The following is an 18,985-nucleotide window of genomic DNA, read 5'->3' as shown; positions in this document are numbered from 1 at the left end:
TTAAAAAGGGATCATTAAGAAATCCAATAGGAAAATGTTCATTGGTTTCAAGATGGGCTGCAGAATGAAATCCAATCAGAATGTGGTTTGTTTTGGAAACAATCTTTTAAATAGCAGTTTTACAGTGTTAGATTGAATGAAAACCCTGTAGGACTTTTATAACAGTATGCAAAATTTTGGGTGCTGCTTGAATTTTTGCTCCTAAAATGACAATTATTTGCATAATTATGTGGCATGAATGCTTACACAAACACCCCCCACATACACACACACGAACATACACACACAGATGTCACAAATCAGGAGGAAGACAGAGTCTGAAGGCAGTTTACTTTCAACACTTAAAAGGAAATATATTTTTTAAAAATGAAAAAACAAAAAAGAACAACATTTCATACAGAAGAGCTGCTTTTGTCATTTGCAGAGGTAATTTACACAGGACTTGAAATGAAAACACTTTACTTGAAGCGGCAGGACACGGCACCCACATCGCACAGTAGTAAAAAAATTAAGAAAAATAAAAAAAAACTGAAAAGAAAAAAGAAAAACCTTGGTCACAATTTTCCCAAACACCCTTCAACAGATGTGCCCTGTTTATGAGTTACTGCATGTGGGGCAGCGTTGTGCCACTTCTCGTAAAGCGTGAAGAGTTTATGTCACATACTGAGCTTCTTTTAAGGGTTAATATACACTGGCTCTTCGTAATTCACTCGTATGACGTACGCACCATTGGAACATTTACACACAAAATCTGCAGTAATTTTCTCTCCCTCAAAACAATAATACTCTTCATTTTTTTAATTTATTTATATTTTCAAAGACAACAGTTAACAGTTCTGAAATGGTGGCTCTAGGATTGGATTTTTCGTACTCCATGAGGCCGTCCCCTTCCACACAACCATTCAAATGAAGACTTTTTTCTCTCTTTTTTTTTTTTTTTTTTTACAAACACGGCTCACTATTCAAGTTTGGAGAGGGGGGGGGGGGGAGAGGGGCTTCCAGAAGAAAGTCTGCCTGAGAGAAGCCGGGGGTGTGCATAGGTGTTACTGTCTTCTTCCCCGAGGCTCTGGTGAGGCAGTCCGTTTTTCTCCCTTCAGTTTCTCTAGAGCTTTTTTTTTTTCCCTCCCGGGTTCGAGAGCCGTGTTTAGCGGTGGCTGTCGGTGCTTCGTCGTTGCTGATCTTGCACCGAGAACGAAATTCCAGGTCCACTGATCGTTGATTAGCATACACATCTCATATACGGAGGAGAGGAGTAAAGACAGCAAGAGAAGGCAGGGAAGACAGAGAGAGAGAGAGACAGAGAGAGAGAGAGAGAGAGAGAGAGAAAATAGTGAGATGACAAGATGCGGTACGTCTTCTCAATTGTCCATTTTGTGCAAACTGAGATGTAAACAAAGACCAGGAGAGGATGGGAAGGGGAAGCGGGGGGGTAACAGGCTACAGCAACAACAGGGAAAGGTGGGGGGGAGGGGGAGGGGGGGGAGTAGTGTGCTCCTTCAACAAGTTGATTGACAGGTGCGAGGGCCAATGAAATAAATAAGGGAGGGGGGGGGGGGGCGGGGGGAAGCCACTGCCAAGTTTCCTGTGCTTTTTTCGCTTCACTCAAAATCGCGGGTGGAGTTTAGGGGGGGGGGGGGGGGTTGGGCAGGGGTACTTGTCGCCACTGTGGCAGCTTCCAATGTGCTTGAAAGTTCGGCCCGTTCGTCACGAGGGCCGATGGGACGAGAGGATCGGGGAGAGGGGGGGGACACAGTACCACAAGTAATGCCTTAAAAAGGTCAACACGCACAGGCACCCACATAAGACTGCTGTATGTTCATGCTCGCTATTGCCTTTCCAATATTACCACCCATCCATCAATTACAAAAAAAAAGGAAGTACAAAATATCTACCACACTGCCCCTCCACTCCCCACCCTTCAACTATATAAGGACAGGACCATATTCATTTAGTTTTCTATCATTTATATATATATATGTATATATATACACACAACGATATGCCTTTGAGGCTGTTGAGAAGAGGGGGCAAGGGGAGGGCGAAGTCTCTGTAATGAGGCCTCACAGTCATTTATTTCTTCATCACCCTCTTTTTTCCACAACAGTTTATCTACAGAAATCCGCGATTCCGAGAAGAGAGACGCGATTCGAGGGGAGGCGGCCAGGTGCGTGGGGTTTGACTCGGAGTTTAGCATCCGCGTGTTTGGATCGGAGATGGATGGTTCAGGGTGAGCTGAATGGCCGCGAGCGTGTGCGCTAGTAGACCCAGGAGACGGGGACCCACTGCGCGGTGGTGCACACCAGGTCCACGGCCTCCTCCAGCAGGCGGATGGTGTCGTCGATCTCGTTGTTGATGATGGTCTGGTCGAAGTAGTGCGCGTAGGTCCGCTGCAGCGTCTCCGACTCCTTCTGGAGCCTCTGGAGGGAGTCGTCCTGCAGGGTGTTTGGGAGAAAAAGACAAGAGGGGGTTTAACGACTTTTAGCGCGACTAGACCCTATGTTCGTTAAGTGTGGCGTGCCTCAAGGCTCCATTCTGGGTCCAGCTTTGTTCTCCATTTACATGCTTCCATTCGCAAACATTTAGAAGTTTGGGGAAGGAGAGGAGAAGGGAAATAAAGAGGTAGGATTGGGCCAGAGGAGACATCAGTGAATGAAGATGCACCACAAATGAGAATGCACCACCGAGAAAGCACAAAATTAAGAGGATTATTAGGGGATTAGAGGAATTAGAGGAAATTAAGAGGAATAAGGATGGACAGAGTGAGGCATCAACTATTGGAGCACACAAGCACAGAGGCCACACATGCATGTCTACAATAGGAAAACACAAGCTGAACTAACACCACTTTTTTCAGTACTTACAGGCAGTTTCCTGCACCACTTTGGGACCTTGAGTGCAAATGAAAAAAGGCATGCCAAAGAAAATACAAACATGCTTAAAGCACACAAGGCACATGCAGTGTGAGATACATTCAGCAAAGGCAAAGCAAAAGAAGTACAGAAACAGAAGTAAACTGAGTGTGGGTTGCTGAGTGAGTGTGAATGAAAAAAAATGGTGAACAACTAACTAGTTACGGAGAGAAAGAGAGAAAGTATGCATGTACGTACCTCTACCTCGTTCATCCCTGGTGTTATGGTGGGTGCTGCGATGAAGACGACATAGGGAGCAAACTCAGCTGTCCTGAGGATCTTTAGTGCCTGATGAGAAAGACAAACAAGATTGTTTTTAGTATTGTATTAGTTCTGTATTTTCTCTATCAGATCTGTATGTTTCCATCCAGCTACCCTGCAATTTTGTCAGCAAACTTTTGAAATGTTGCAAAAAATAAAATGCGAATTGGACATGTTTCCATCAGTTGGGGTGAAGCAAATAAATGTGCTTGCTTAACACCATATCCCTCTTTACCTGTGGCTCCACGTCCAGGATGGAGATCATGCCCTGGGCGTGGATCTGCCTGATAGTCTCCAGCCTGGTCCCATACATGGCGTCCTCATGGCTGCCGTACTCCAGGTAGTCGTTGTTGCTGATGTCCTGCATCATCTGGTCGTGTGACACAAAGTAGTAGTTCTTCCCGTTCTCCTCGTCCTTTTTAGGAGGCCGAGTCGTGTCTGGACAGACGGAGGGGGGGATGGATGGAGGAATGGAGAGGGAGAAGAGATGAAAGGACCGGAAAAAAGATATTAGATAAAAGACAGTGGAAGGAAGAGACTGCTACTGATGTCACTGAGTGTTAGCATGTGTTTGCCTGCCTGCCTTTGTGTTACAAAGGACGAGCCCTTGATTTGGACAATGGGTAGTGAATCAAACCAACTTGTGTAGTTGTGTGTGTGTGTGTGTGTGTGTGTGTGTGTGTGAACTTACGAGGGATGGGGTAGGCGAAGCGGTCTGGGTGCTTGGTAATGAGCGTGTTCTTGATGTGCCTCCTGCCAACTCCATGTGCACCTGGAATGAAGGTGACACAGCGGAGATAATTTAGTAAGAACAACAGGTTGGACAATCTAATAATACATGTTGATAGAGATGCCTACTATCTTACTGTTATACATGTTAGAATTAAAAAGTTATTTATTCTAACATTTTATAGCCTGTTGACAGTGGAAACAGCCAAAAATGTTTAAGTTGCCATGCAAGTGAGAATACCAAGTAGTTAAAACTCAATATCATGACATGCTGACAAAAGTACACACTAGATGTTGACATTTGGTTTGCTAACGACCTAAAAATATGTTTGCGTAACAATTCAACTACAAGCAGTAACACAACACAAATAACACAAATGAACACAGTTTTGACTGCCTTTACCTACCCAGCAAAACCAGTGTTTTCCTCTTGAACGCGGGCAGCTTGACCACTTCCTCATATGTCACCAGGTCTAGTTGGTCAAAGACTGGAGAGCAGAGGAGAAACAGCATTAGCTGTGAGGTTGGTAACCTCCATAATTTAAGTGAGCACATGATGAGGACACTATGGGCTCGCTTGTGTAAAATGAAATGAGGTGAATCTCACATGTTGTATGGAAATAATCTGATTAGGCTTGTTGGATGATGTGACTGGAGTAGCTTTGATGTTACACAAGTGTGACTGATACTAAGTACTCCAATATGAGTACATGGGATATACTCCACAGGTGAACTGTGAAGTATCGTTATCAGTAATACATTCCACATTTTTATGAAAACAAACATCTCAATAATGAAATTCAAGCCTAATAAAGAATCAGAGGGGACACCAACAATGCCAATGCTAGTCAGATTAACATTAGTTCCATGTTTTTTCCCCTCTGGCTTAAATCAAGCCTGGGATCCTGAATCAGGTGTGTATTTAATCTTTAGAACTAAATTATTCAAATGATGCCATAATGTACACCAAATGCGAGCTCAAATAAGCACCAAGCAGACCTGATCAAGGTCAAACGCCTTAAGAAAGCATAAAATCCTGCTTGTTTGCAGTAACCTTGGTCGGATGAAAAACACAACTAAGCAATGCTAAGCTGACTAGCATCTCGCCGATTTGAATTACTTTGCCAGGCGGAGCGGACACAAGAGCTCATAACAGTGTTAACAATGCGGCCGTCATTCAAAAGTCAAGGAGACATCAGGATGAGGATGAGAAGGAAGAGAGGAGCAGAGAGAGCAGGAAGGAGAAACAGAGAGAAGCTGGACGCCAGTTGCCCGGAGTTACTTACATGCAGCCAAGTCATTTGGGTAAGAGACGGCATGAAATATGGACAGAGGGAGGGAAGGGAGGGGTTAATAAAAAGACACCATAACAGAAGACAAATTGAACAAAAAAAGACAAACTGGTTAACGTCAAAAATTGTTAAGTACAGGACTGTTAGTCGTTGAACATTGAGACAAAATTGAGACAGCAGTTAGAGAGGTCGCCTTTGGGAGGGAAAACAGAGCACAGACATGCAGCGTTTACACATACAGTATACCAAACATTATAAAACACATGTGAAATTGCAACAATATGATTGTCCATTTACATCACCCCCCACAGCCCATCCCCTTCCAACCCCATCACCCAAAAATGGTACAGCAAAATACTATAAGCCTGTTGGAAATATAGAAACATTAACAAGTTAGCTTATGTTCCCAATCCAATTGTGTGTAGCTTAGCAAATGAGTAGCAAAGCCCCGGAGAATTTCATAGCTAGCTCTGCTGCTTGTGGAACTCAAGTGTAATTTGCAGAGTGGATTTGTGTTGACAGGTGCAAGCTTACTTTGCAAGGGTCAACTGTTCAAGTCAAGTGCAAAGCCAACTTGAGTATTTACTTATGTGTTGTGGGTTACACTACCTTGCCTTAGTGAGCTTCTAGCTTAGCCTCCAAGGTAAATATGTATTGTGGGTTAGCACTGGAAGCTAGCCTAGACCTAAGGATGGATTAAGCTCGACTACAGACTTGGTGGCAGCTTTCACAGTGTCAGGCACAGTCACAGCCCTCCTGACCCCATCTCACTCCTCTCACACACAAACACAAAGCACTGAAAGGCTGTAAAGCAAGTGTAACACTTCTAGGTTGTGTGCATTTGTGTGTGTGCTGTGGTTTTTGCATACCTCTGCCAGATGAAAAGGAGTGGGAACCTGCCCTCAACTTTTTACTGAGTCTGTTTTATTGAACCAAGCCTGGCCAAAGGGCAAAATGTTTAAAAAAAAACAGTGCAGTGCAGTTAAAGATTTGTGAGTATGGATCCACACATTCCTTCAAAGGATTGAAGGGAAGTGCAACAGTCTTCTTTGTTCTTTACATACATATACACTGACAGGCGTGTGTGTGTGTGTGTGTGTGTGTGTGTGTGTGTGTCTATTACACCTTTGTCATGCTGTGCTGTGTGGAGATACCTGCGTTGTGCTTTGCCAGGTACTTGTCTTTGTACTGCTTCTTCTTCTTGCCAAACCAGGTACAGCTGGCCTGCTGTTCCTGTTTGGTCTTCTCCATAGCTATACACGCCACACGCCTGCAAAGGACACATGCACACCGAGATGTAATGGCCTGGTTTGTGCTTGTGTGTGTGTGTGTGTGTGACTATGTCTGCGTCTGTTCCTGCATAGTCTTCTTCCGGCTATTCATGCATACACACACACACTTGAACACCCCATCCATCATGCACCTTGTTGAATCAAGCTCACTTCCGAGCTTTGCCAAATCTAACCTTTGCTTTAACTCAATTTCACAGCTCCCACCTGCATCCATTTAACTGCTGCATTCAGTTTAATTTAGCTGGTGACTCAATTGATAAGAGGAAAAACTACCTTATGGTGCTTTCTGAGGCTGGTAAATTCAGCAGTTTTTCCTCAAGAAATATTCCATCTGTAGTTCTACATGATTTTTTTACAGTTTGTGTCTGTCCAACCGGTGTCTGCTAACCCTAATGTATAGCTTATGTGACAAGCTTAGTTCACATAGAGCCATTACATTGCATTTAAAGGTGTAAATCCTTTATATGGTTACATACTTAGCAAGTTATATATGCACTAATTCTTTGATGATATCAATAATGCACATTTCTATAGCCCTACATAATTTCTCATAATTTCACAGTGCAATGCCAATTAAATCAGCAAGGCTCTAAGAGATGATAACTTCCCAGTACTTACTGATAAACACGCTAACAACACACTAATGTTGCTTGCCACCAGAAAGTAGATTTTTAGAGTATTGCTTAGCAGAAGAATTTACTTACAAGAAGTAAAAACTGAATGACGGGAGGCTTAAAATATGTCCAAACATATGTGCATCAATATTGCAACTTGTTCAGGTGCAAAGTTCTTTCAGCTGGTATACTCACCACTCCTGTAACTCGGGGGAGGGGATGAGGCCCGCGGTGCCGTTCTTGGTGTTCTCCAGCTTGCCCTGCCACCAGTTGTGGTCGTCCTTGGAGATGATCTGAATGATGTCGCCCACCCGGAAGCGAATGCCCGCCTCCTTGCACGGGATGAGGTCGTCTTTCGCCGGGTCGTACTCGAACTGAGCACGCACATAAATCTGGAAGGGAAGGGGGGTCAGAAAAGGCCCGACGAAATCTGTTAGGGCGCTGATATATCGGCAGGGAATGGGGATTGTGAGCAGGGGAGAACATGTGGGACAGAGTATGATTGGCCAAGCTGCCCATATGAAAGGGGAGAAGAGTTCAACTGGCTGCTGAATAGCGATCTGTCAACATGGCGGCACTGACACTTGTCATTGAAAGATCAAAAGAAAGAAAAGTGAAAATCAAGAGAGCGCATGAGCCGAAGCAAGCAAGGAGAACGTAGACACCAAGATAAATGAACAGCGACACGGAAGTGATCCAACAAAGCGCTTTACCATTTCACTGGCTGCGGCGGCGTCCATTTTTGCAGACAGCTGATGCGCAAACGTCCATTCACATTTTTTTTTTGTCCCCCTTTGTTTAGGTCCATTCAAGAACCAGATATGGAGACTGTGCTTTGCTAGCTAGCATGGGATCTAGACACCACTATGAGGAGGAACCTGATTTTGCGATGAGGGTGGGAGGAGTTGGGATCTACTTCTACGAGGGGTTCCACTTGGAGACGTCTTACCTTGATGGACAATTTGTCCTTGATCGCAGATCTGGAGATCTATGGGGTTGAGAGCATCACACACACTTACACATGTATCATGCAGTAGAAAACGTTCGGGGGCATCAACAAAGGAGGTGTGATGAGGGACGGACAGTTAGATGCCTGATCTTGAATAAATTAGAGAATTTTTGTGAGTATTTACTGCTTTAAAACGGTGTGTGTGTGTGTGTGTGCGCGTGTGTGAGAGAGAGAGATCTAGCTGTTGAGAGCAGGACACACGCATCATGCAGTAGAAAAGACTGAGTGATATCAACAAATGGGGTGTGATGAGGGACACATGAAGAAGGAGGTTATGACCAGGACACACACATCAGGGTTCCTAAATGTTTTCCATCTCAAAGTTACTTATTTATTACAGACCAAACTGCTGCTGTGTGCCAAGACGCTCATACAAAGGTCGGGAATGTAGGAGGAATATAGGTTCTCAATTAAGTGTTGAATCAACGGTAGTTTTATATGCATCTCAATCTTCCAGGTAGAGTTTCCTACTCCGAGTGACATAAATTAAAAATGGCCGCCATGGGACCAGACACTTTGTGTAGATAACCTACCATTGTTTAGAGGTCCTATTCTCCACAAAATATCGAGCGAGCTGTTAAAAGGGTGAAAATGTCTGGTGTCCTGATAACAATGTACAAAAAATGTGTAGTCATATTGAAACAGTTTTTCCTATAATTCTCCGGACCAGGAAATTATCAAATTCATTTCCCATACAACTGCCAATTTTTCAGAACTGTGTAGGAACCCTGACCAATGTACAAGGGCCCAAGCAGATCAGGCTTTGTAGAGCTAAGGGCTGACATTGGAGATTAATATTTGCTGTAAACAGCATTTATGCGGTGGGAGGAGATGTGACACATTAGTGCATACATGCACATTTCGACACATGTACATCCAGTCTTGTCTCTCGCACACGCTCACACACACTCTCTGGTTGTGGTGAGTGTTAGTTTTGTCGTATCAGAAGCGGTGTGTGAGGCGAGGGGAGGAGCAAGCGATCTGACTGGAGGAGTGGAGTCGTGGTGTAAGGAGGGGGGGAGTCTCACCTGGCGGCCTTTGGGCTGAATAGTTGATGGCAGATCCTAGATGGGGAGAAACAACAAAGTTTTAGTTTACTTGTTTATTCCCCAGAGACTGTGCAATGAAAAGTACTGTAAATAGGGCAGAGTTGGCTAAAAACAACATTTTTTAAAGATTTGTTTTATGGAATTTTATGCTTTCATTTTGATAGTCGCCAGTGAAAAAAGACAGAAAAGAGGGGAATGACGTATGAAAAAGGTCCTGGGACAGATTCAAATCCAAGATATTACAATTTCCCCAAAAATGACAAGCTTTTATCTGTATGCTGACCCATGTGTTAGAGTTGGTGAACTTAATGACAGTAGAAATTTGAAATATAGCCATATAACATTTCCTGCTTTTTTTCCTGGAAAAAAAAATACTTTTTTTGTCCATTGTAACATTTTTGAGTCTTGTACTAGTGTGCTACAGCATGTGTGTGTGTGTCAGTGTGTGCGTGTGTGTATGAGTGAGAGAGACTGACACATACCAGGATGGAGCTGGTGACGCTAGCATGACCGTTTGCAGGCGACTGTCGGGACAAGTCTGGTGACTCTTTCTGCAACAGAAAACACACACAGATTAGACAAAACACGCAAAATGAACAGATGAACAACCACAGTTTTTTCCATGTAGCGCTTGCAAACATCCAACAAGCTAGTGCATGTGTGTGTGTGTGAGAGAGAGACACAGAAATCCCTTACCTCACAAGACATGGACTGGGACCGGTAACTGGGTACAATCTTAAAGGTGATGCTACCCCTCATTTCCCTCTGCGGGGATAAAAAAAATGCATGTTAGGTATGGAGAGTTCAATGACAGCAACTAACTAGGAATTACAGGAAGGAAACAAAGAAACTAACTGTCTGTTTTGCCCAGTAGTGTAGGCACAGATTTATATTTACTCTTGATTTCTGTATGTTACCCTTGTGTTTTATTACCCACGTCTATGAGAGCAGTCTCTGATTGTTTTATTCTGTGTATTCTATCACATTTGGCATTTCAGACCCAAACAAATTTCCCTCTGTAGGATCAATAAAGTACTTATACTATTACTACATTAGCCCACATACTAACATCCTCTGCAGCAAATACAATGCACTGTAAACTTTCTACATTCTATACTGCATAGGGTGGGAAAACTGTGCCAAGAAAGATATGGATTGGATCGGATAGGTAGGAAGGAAAGACATTGGCCAAAGGAAGCAGAGAAGCTAACTGGACTGCCAAAAAGGAAAAAGAGAGAGGACAGAAAGCCTGATTGGATGACGTACCAGCATCTTCTGGAGCTGCTCTACCGTCTGATTGGCCACGCTGATGCCGTTAATCTCTCGGATCTCATCTCCTACATGCAGGGTCCCTGAAGAGGGCAAATGATGAAATAATAAAGGCTTGAAATGAGGCTCCTGGGGATTGAAACATCAGTGGTTTGCAAAGCGGAGGCCAGGGGGTCCTTGAGAGGGCTCCGGGGGGACCCCAAGTAATGAAAAGAATAGTTACAGTTTATTGTCATTTCATTTATTGAAAGCCAGCCCAATGAGAGAATAGAATACAAGAATTAAATTGTCTATTCTAGTCAAACTGTTATCTCGCCACCTACAGTATAAACTCTATTGTCAATCATACCTGAAGAGAAAATCTCCCCAAACGGGTCTGTCGCTTAACGCGTGTCCATTTAGGGGTGAGAAAAGTATACATGATATATTGATCTTTTATTTTGCATAAACAGCCAATGTCATACTCAAACTTGCACGTGTGTTATCTGCATGTTTACCTTGCCGATGGATCATTCCACCATGCATGATCCGGGCCACGATACAGTGGTTGAGGTCATTCATTTTCAGAGTGATGCCCTATAGGAGAGACGGACAGAGGGTCAGAGGGAAAACTGATAACGCATCTTTAAAAAAGAGAGTGACAGAACACATTATATACTGACACAAGTACTAAATTAAATACTACGAATATAATTTACTCCAATTTATACATAAATAACTATAAATAACTTTTTCTGACCAAAATAACTAATAATGGCACTGCAGAAAAACGTCTGCATCTGAAAGTTTGTGCATATCTGTAGGTTTCTCTTTCTGTGTGTGTTTCCCCACCATGGGCTCGTCGGTGTTCTTCTGGAACTGGACCAGGCGGACCCTGGTGACGTTCTCCAGGTCCATGTCTCCGTTGGTGCTCTCCGGGGAGTCTCCGTTCAGGTAGGGCGAGGTGGGCGGGGGGGTCACCCTCAGCGCCTCATCGCTGTACACCTCGTGGGCGACCACATCGTGGGTCTGCAGCAGGGCCTGGGGCACGGGTAGAGAGACAGACACGGATGTTACATTTTTACATGTCATTCAGTGGACCCCTGGATCCAAAGTACACAGTATCATAACGGTGTACACTACCAGTCAAAAGTTTGGACACACCTGATTGAATGTTCTATGTTTTTCATTATCTTAAAGCCATTTTGATCTAAAGGCTTATGCTTAAATGCTTGAAATTTGTTTCTTAGACAAATATAAATAGTGAAGTCGATGCCTATGTATGAATTTCTTTCCAAAGCCTTTGCCTTTCCATCAAGGCAAAGGGCAGCTACTTTAATGAATCTAAAATATAAGATAGTTTTAATTTGCTGATCACAGCATAATCCCATTTGTGTTATTTCATAGTTTTGATGTCTTTACTATTATTCTAAAATGTGAAAACTAGTAAAAAAAAATAAAGAAAAATGCATGTGTCCAAACGTTTGACTGGTAGTGTATAGTTTTTGCCTGGGTGGGAATCAAACCCCTAACCCTGACAACAACGCTTCATGTCCATTGCTTGGGGGTGGCAGTAGCCTAGAGGATAGACAAGTAGACCTGTGGCTGGAAACTCTCCTGGTTTGAATCCCAACCTGGCTTGGAAAAACTGGAAGGGGAAAAACACTCTCCAGTCCCTCAATAACTACTGTCAAAGTGCCCTTGAGCAAGGCATGTAAACTCTAGTGGAACTACTGAGTGGCCAATAGTAGAAGACGGTGGTTGTTCCCTGGATAAATAAAGGTTAAAGAAATGATGCAGGTTTCTTGGCAAGGTCTCACTTGAAAAACAAGATTTTTAATCTCAGTGGCGGGACCTTGCTGAATAAATGTTCAATAAAGCAAAAATAATACAGAAGGACACAAAGGACTTAATCTACTTTGGTTGTTGTTTGTTTGTTTTGTTTTTGCTATTTTAAAATTATGACTATGAGTGTGCAGCAAAAGAAAAAGTCCCAGCCAACAGCAAGGTGCATGTGCTTGAGTACACCGTTTATGTGTGTGTGTGTGTGTGTGTGTGTGTGTGTGTGTATGGACAGCCACGACGCTGCAAAGACAGCATGGCTTACACTAATCCTCTTTGTGCCACCAGTGATTGTGTCACTGACACACAGCGTGTTTTTACAAACACTTCTCCCGACTGCCGTTGAGGTGCTTTTGCCAAAAGATCACATCTGCTCACCTACAGTACGATCTGAGCAAAAAGTGTTTACTGATCATGCATGACAGTCACAAGGACTTGGAACAGCTGGTACTGAAGGCTTTCGGTTTATGGTGTTTATCAGCGCGGCGGTATCAAGTCTGAGCAGAGACAACGGCATGATAAAGCTATGTATACTTAGAAACAACATTGCATTCTTACAAGTGTTCTGCACTGAAGACCCACATCATGACTGTACACAGAGCATGTGCTGCTTGAATTGGGTCTGTTTTAATACCGGTTTAGAAATAACTAGCAACAGCCGTAAAGTGCGTCCTTGGACAACTGCCTCCCGTGCATAAGAGGCGGCAAAGTAAAAACGTTCGGCCGTGAAACAGGTTTCTCTCCACGTGTTGCCATGGCGAGGCCCCTCACACCCATTTAACTGGCGAACACAGTGAGGTGTCTCTAGCAGGCTCAAACACCCAGCCAATCAGGTCAGAGAGCAAGCAGGGCTAATCGGATCGAAGTGAAACTAAGGGCCTGACAGCTCAGTGTCAAACACACAACCAGCAGAGAGGGAACACAACCTTTGCCTTTTGTGCTTGTACCTGATCTAATAAAACAACACTTTCACTCTACATTTAGCATTCCCTGCTATGTGGGTTTACAAGTAAGTGACAGGACTAAAAAATGACTAAATCTACAAAACAAATACCATGCAAGGTGAAAAGTAAGTCTTATCTTGCTACATTTCCCTGTGGCTAATATATCACTGCATCAAAATATCCCTTACTGAGACAAAAGTTGCAGCCAGAAAACAAACTAAAATCATCCAAGTAGGGCAATTACAGCCTCCAAAAATGGTCTACCTTTACAGGAAATCCACCTCCGATTTCTTTTGCCCAAGTTGTCAGTTTCCGACCGCCTCAGCAATATCCTCCCCAGCTGTCCTTTTACTGTCAGCTCTGTTTCAGCCACTAGCCTCATCTGATGAAGATGGTGGTGTTGAAGGCCGTGGTAAAAGTGTCTTCTAGTTGCAGCGTGGTATATCAACAATGTCGCCGGGCTGCAGCCCCTCCCTCAACACATCTTCTCTCCGGTCCTTCTTACTGACCTGATTCCTCCGTTCCCTTTTCTTTTCCCTCTACTGGCGTCTATCCCTGTCCGAGGGCTCGCACAGCTGAGGTGCTAAGCAGCTTTGCGGCCGAAGGAGTGACAAAAGAACCTCGCTTCTGACACAAGTTGTAATCTCATATACAAATGAGTTACGTGCTCTACGTGCTTACATGACCCAGACGCAGAAATGAGGAAGTGTGTGTGTGCGCTTGTGTGTGTTTGTGCGTTCTGTAGTGTCCCACCATGAAGTGTGGCTGTGTGAGGATCCTCCTGAGCTCCTTGGCCTCCATGTTCTCTGGGTAACATGAGATGGTCTCCAGTACCTAATAAGAGAAAAACAGGACAAAGGGAAGGAAGAGAAGAAGGAGGGGAGTGAGAACCTCAAGAATTGCCATCACAGAACCCAGTCATATGTCAGGATTTATCCAAAAGTCAGAGCGTTAGTATATCACCACACACTTTCTCAATCTGTTCGTTGCAGGGTTTTCATGTAAATAATGTTCATTTTGTGTAAATAATGTTCAATCAGACCTGTTAGACTACAATGGATTCTTGGATTAGAAGGATTAGAAAAGACCCTCTTGCAAAGATTATGAAATATACGCAGAGGAGAGTAAAGCAGATTTGAATTGTGGACTATAGGCCACATGATAAAGGCATTTAAACAGGAAAATACTCGTGCTTTGGATTTGTGATGAAGAATGATGCTTCCTGGCTCTGCTGTTTGGTGACCAGCACTGCTGTTTGTGAATGCGTGTAGTATTTATATGTGTCAAAATGTCATTTAGCTTCCCCAAGTGTGACATAAGCAGTGGTGCAGTGATTTCCTCACCTCTTTGGCTCTCTGCACTCCATCGCTGGGAGGGTTTCTGATCTGGGGGGACGACCTGGTGTTGATCTTGTCGTAGAGCTGGAACAACAAACAAGCAAACATAAGCCTCACTGGTAATGCACAATTTATTTGATACGGAAATCTGTGTTTAACTGTGACTGTGATTGCTTTGGGCAGATTCCGGGTGTGAATGTGAGTAGAAGTGTGAGTATGAAGCAGAGAGCTGCTGAAAAAGAGCATGTGCACTAAGTCAATTTTCCCTGAGTTAATGAACCTCTATATATTGCCGATTCTTGAGCTATCATGACACCTAGTGGACATTTTTTGGAATCACAGATGAAGAGGTGCTAACATTGTGAGTCTGCTGCGTGTATAACCTGGTTGTGTGTGTGTGTGTGTGTGTGTGTGTGTGTGTGTGTGTGTGTGTGTGGCGAGGTCTGCTCACGTCCAGCAGGGTGTGGAGGTGCTGGTCCTGGAAGACGCTATGGAGGAAGTCCATGTCCTTCTCACTGCAGTCCGTCAGTGCGTGGATCTCCTCTAGACTGTCCAAAACCTGGGATACTGCCCCTGTGCGCACACACACACACGCACACACACACACAGGTTATACACTGAAATAGACACTCAAACACAAGCACACACAGATAATACACTCACAAGTACACCAAGCAGTCCCATTCACCATTACACAAAATGCAAAACATTAAACAGGACACACTTAATCAACACACACACCAAATGTTACACACGTCCACAAACAGGCAAAAACAGACGAATTAAGATGCCAAACATATAAAAATCAAAAGACAACAGATAGAAGTCACGACAGAAAACACAAAAAAAACACAAAAACACATGTACATATACACACAGACCACACACACATACACATAAACCTCTCACACCCATCAAACCCCAAGTACCTGCTGCATCGCCCACACATGCAGCGAAACCAGAGAGACAGCGGTACATGGCATCAATACGACATACAGCATTAGAAGAAAGTCACTTCAGCAAGTCACTTTACATGGAGGTGGATGATAGGTTAGTTGAAGGAGCAGTACACCCAGGAAAAAGAATAAATAAATGGGGGAAAATGCAGTGGAAAAAAAAGATAAAGAATTCAAAACTGTCAGCTATTTTCAGATCCCCCCTTAAAAAACAGTTACATATTGTAAAATGTAAAATGTTTTTTTTTTTTTATAGCCTTATCAAAGTTTCTGTGTGTCTGCACACAGAGAAAAGCAGCTTCTTTAAAGGGTGAAAAGGTCTGACATGTTTTGATGTTGTGCGGTCAGAATAAATTTTCCCTCTCCCTGACAAAAGAAAAGTTGAAATGGAGATCTCCTTCAAAGGTAATTTAGAGATGAGAGGTAGTCTCAGTGATACGATCAAACCCGCAAGCTGAAGTTATGAAAAAGTAGGTCAGATGTCATGACATAAGTGTGACCTGGGTTTTCCCTAGGCATTCACAGCCAAACCAGATTGTGGCCTCTCTCAAAAAAAAATGATTTAATAAGTCTTTCTCATTTTGCGTTTAGGGACTAGGGATTACTCAATTTTTTAACCTTTTTAACCCTACGTTAACTTGACTTTTGACCTTGGGTTGACTGGCATATTCTGCTGAGCCCCTAGACTAACTGATACAATGTGGATAGGGAGCATATTATCCCAAGAACAAGTAAAGATAACACTGGGCTAAGAATGGGTGATATGAAAAGCAACATTGAGACTTTTTTGATGAAACAGTTACTCTCTGAGAGATGTGAAAGAAGGATAGCAAAGGAGAAAACATGCTGTTTACACTGCTTTTCACTTTGGAAAAAACCTTATAGGTGTGTTTACTTGCACCATAATGCTCCAATATTATTTAGCTTAACTTTTGAGCTGATGCATGTAAACACTGTATCCTGTTTATAATAAGAAAAGCGCATATCCCTCAAAGGAGAAACCTGAATATGATGGGAAATGCAATTATTAGCCATGATACTGAGGTTTTTTTCTAGTCTGCATAAGTTCTGCTTCCAAGATCATATTCAGAATTTTCTGTTAATTTCTGTATAAAGACATATTTGTGATTGGGATATGAAGATGCATTTAGAATAATAGCACACTGATAAGCATCATCAAACCAAATACAATTTCGCAAGCGGGGGACAGGAGTGACGAGAAGAGAGGACAGTAGGAGGAGAGAGGGGGAGCCATTTTGGAAAGTTAGAACCCACGTCATCCAATTCTACGAACAAGTGCGTGGAGGCGCTAAAAAAAAAAAAAAAGGTGGCAATGATGTCATGATGATGTCGCACACCAACATTCTATGGGTGGTGAGGGGATACGTACTTTCAGCGGCTAGCAGTCCTAGAGACAGCGCAGCAGAAGAAAAACAAAACCACAGAAAAGAGGCTGAAATTAGAGGTTTACGACGACTACAGAGGTCAACTGAACGTAAAGATAGAAGGAAAATAAAAACTCTAGGAGGGAGAGAATAAACCGAAAGAGCAGGAGTGTGAGAAAGCATTAGAGAAAGTAGGGAATAAAAAATAAAAGCAGAGGGGAAATAGAAAAGAGTGAGCAGCAACAGAGAAAGAAAGTAAGCAAAAGCAGCTGTATCTTTGAATTAAGCTGGTGAGGAAGTCTCGCTGTAAGCGTCTACTACAGCTGAAACAGTCACAAGTCACCAATCAGCAACGTGTCAACAGTCACTATTGCACTACTGCCATAGACCTCCAGCTTCAGCAGTGGAGCGAAAATAGCTAATAGGACATATGAGGGGAAATCAGTGTGTCTGGATACAGGAACAATGTATTAAATTGAGCAAAAAGAGCCCATTCATTGAATTCCTTCATTAGGTAATGATGCAATAAGCTGCTCATTTTCAATTGTATATGTATGAAGAATTTATGTGCTTATACATATTGGCTAGTACAGCCTGCAGCGGTATTAGCATGGGAAGTGAAAGTCCATGGCCGAGACAGGGAAGTGGTTATTGGGCAAATTCTGTTTCCTTTTTTACCAATCAGGCGGGGTTATACGCGGACGGCTGATCCCGTCAAGACAGAATTAGAATAGATACCAGACAAGAAATGCAACAGTGCACTTCCAAATTTCCTTCTGAAATGGAGGTGCAAGTTTTTAAGTTTCACTTTAGGTTTTCACTTTTTTTCTTTTTCCTAAAACAGAATGTCTTGAAATGGCATAACACCAATTAATATTTCATTTATGGAGGGAGAGGCGGATTATCAAAGTGTGTCATGGGATACACTAACACAAATAATGGCAACTAACTAAACTAACAAAATTTACACATAACTTTGTTCCTACCATTTTCCACCATGTTGCTTCTGTTATCTAATCCAGTTCTGTCTTGGTGAGATATTTTTATAAGCCCCTTTGGGTTCTTTATCTCCCCTGCACAAACTGGTAATTGCATCTCTTCTTACTGTGTTATTTATCATCCTATTTTATCATTGCATCTTTTAAAATTAATTATATGTTTTCTCACTGTGCAAATAAACTAAACCTAACTAAACTAAACCTGGAAAATGAAACATGGCTGCCCAGGCTAAATGTTTGCATCTGTGGGTGATCTCAAAATCATAAAACCATCTAGTGAATCTGAGGATACACTCCTTGATCTCCAGGTGGTCTGTTGTGGGGTTTTACCTGAGGAGGTGGGGTCATCTGAGAAGTCAGGCAGCTCCTCGGGGGGGTCGCCGTAGTAGGAGTTAAACTTGTGGCTGGAAACGGCAGCCAGCACTGCACCCTGGGATACAATGCAGGAATTACACAGCTATTACACTAATAGTCTCAATAGTGTTGTGGGTGCAGGTGTGCGTGTGTGTGTGTGTATAAACACTGCGGCATGTTCAGAATGCCAAGTGTGAGAATATAAGGTATGAATAGCCTGTGGCATGCTTATGCATATATGTGCTTTTGTATTCATTTGTGTGGGGCCTTTAAATGACAAGTCTATTGAGAAGCATGGAAAAACACTTGGCAAGAAATGATTCTGTCGGCCATTACATGCGGCTGCACAGTGCGGAGGAGGAGGTGCCGCTTTCTTTCTCTCCCCTTGAATTCTAATTAAACTGAATATGTAGATTCTGAATATGAATTTAACATAAGACATTTTCTGACTGCGTCTTTGCTGTTTATGCGCCTGTATGTCTCTTTCTATTGATGTGGACCTCACTTGCATTTGTACAATCTTAGCGTTTGTTTTATGCTTTGTGGAGTACCAGATGGGTGGGCTTTGCCACACCAGGAGAATTCAGAAAGTGTCACGTTAAGTTGCCAGTTACAGAAAAGTAAACGAAATTGACTCTCAGATATTTTTCCTGTGATTGTTTAAACCTTCTGGCACTCATTGTGTCGTCCTGAGAGGCAAACCGAACCCATCTGGTATCTAAGTACACTAAAACAAACCATAGATGTCTTTGCAAACACTGTATGA

General features: G+C 43.0%; 1 protein-coding gene across 1 annotated transcript in view; it reads right to left on the bottom strand.

Moving 5' to 3' along the window:
* Nucleotides 1-325: 325 nt before the first annotated feature.
* LOC139930572 (peripheral plasma membrane protein CASK-like) overlaps nucleotides 326-18,985 on the bottom strand; it is a 45,590-nt gene continuing 26,930 nt past the window's right edge. The window contains exons 10-27 of the mRNA XM_078291096.1: nucleotides 18,196-18,295; nucleotides 14,978-15,099; nucleotides 14,533-14,610; nucleotides 13,943-14,023; nucleotides 11,256-11,444; nucleotides 10,922-11,000; nucleotides 10,422-10,507; nucleotides 9,852-9,920; nucleotides 9,638-9,706; nucleotides 9,135-9,170; nucleotides 8,047-8,085; nucleotides 7,293-7,489; nucleotides 6,346-6,461; nucleotides 4,307-4,387; nucleotides 3,862-3,942; nucleotides 3,406-3,608; nucleotides 3,108-3,197; nucleotides 326-2,432 (exon numbers count right to left, since the gene is read on the bottom strand). Of these exons, the coding sequence (XP_078147222.1) occupies nucleotides 2,256-2,432; nucleotides 3,108-3,197; nucleotides 3,406-3,608; nucleotides 3,862-3,942; nucleotides 4,307-4,387; nucleotides 6,346-6,461; nucleotides 7,293-7,489; nucleotides 8,047-8,085; nucleotides 9,135-9,170; nucleotides 9,638-9,706; nucleotides 9,852-9,920; nucleotides 10,422-10,507; nucleotides 10,922-11,000; nucleotides 11,256-11,444; nucleotides 13,943-14,023; nucleotides 14,533-14,610; nucleotides 14,978-15,099; nucleotides 18,196-18,295 (1,893 nt within the window). The 3' untranslated portion in view covers nucleotides 326-2,255. The remainder of the gene's footprint in view (nucleotides 2,433-3,107; nucleotides 3,198-3,405; nucleotides 3,609-3,861; nucleotides 3,943-4,306; nucleotides 4,388-6,345; nucleotides 6,462-7,292; nucleotides 7,490-8,046; nucleotides 8,086-9,134; nucleotides 9,171-9,637; nucleotides 9,707-9,851; nucleotides 9,921-10,421; nucleotides 10,508-10,921; nucleotides 11,001-11,255; nucleotides 11,445-13,942; nucleotides 14,024-14,532; nucleotides 14,611-14,977; nucleotides 15,100-18,195; nucleotides 18,296-18,985) is intronic.

Source organism: Centroberyx gerrardi, chromosome 21, assembly GCF_048128805.1.
Source record: "Centroberyx gerrardi isolate f3 chromosome 21, fCenGer3.hap1.cur.20231027, whole genome shotgun sequence".
Classification (NCBI taxonomy): domain Eukaryota; kingdom Metazoa; phylum Chordata; class Actinopteri; order Beryciformes; family Berycidae; genus Centroberyx; species Centroberyx gerrardi.
This window is presented reverse-complemented; position numbering and strand designations above follow the sequence as displayed.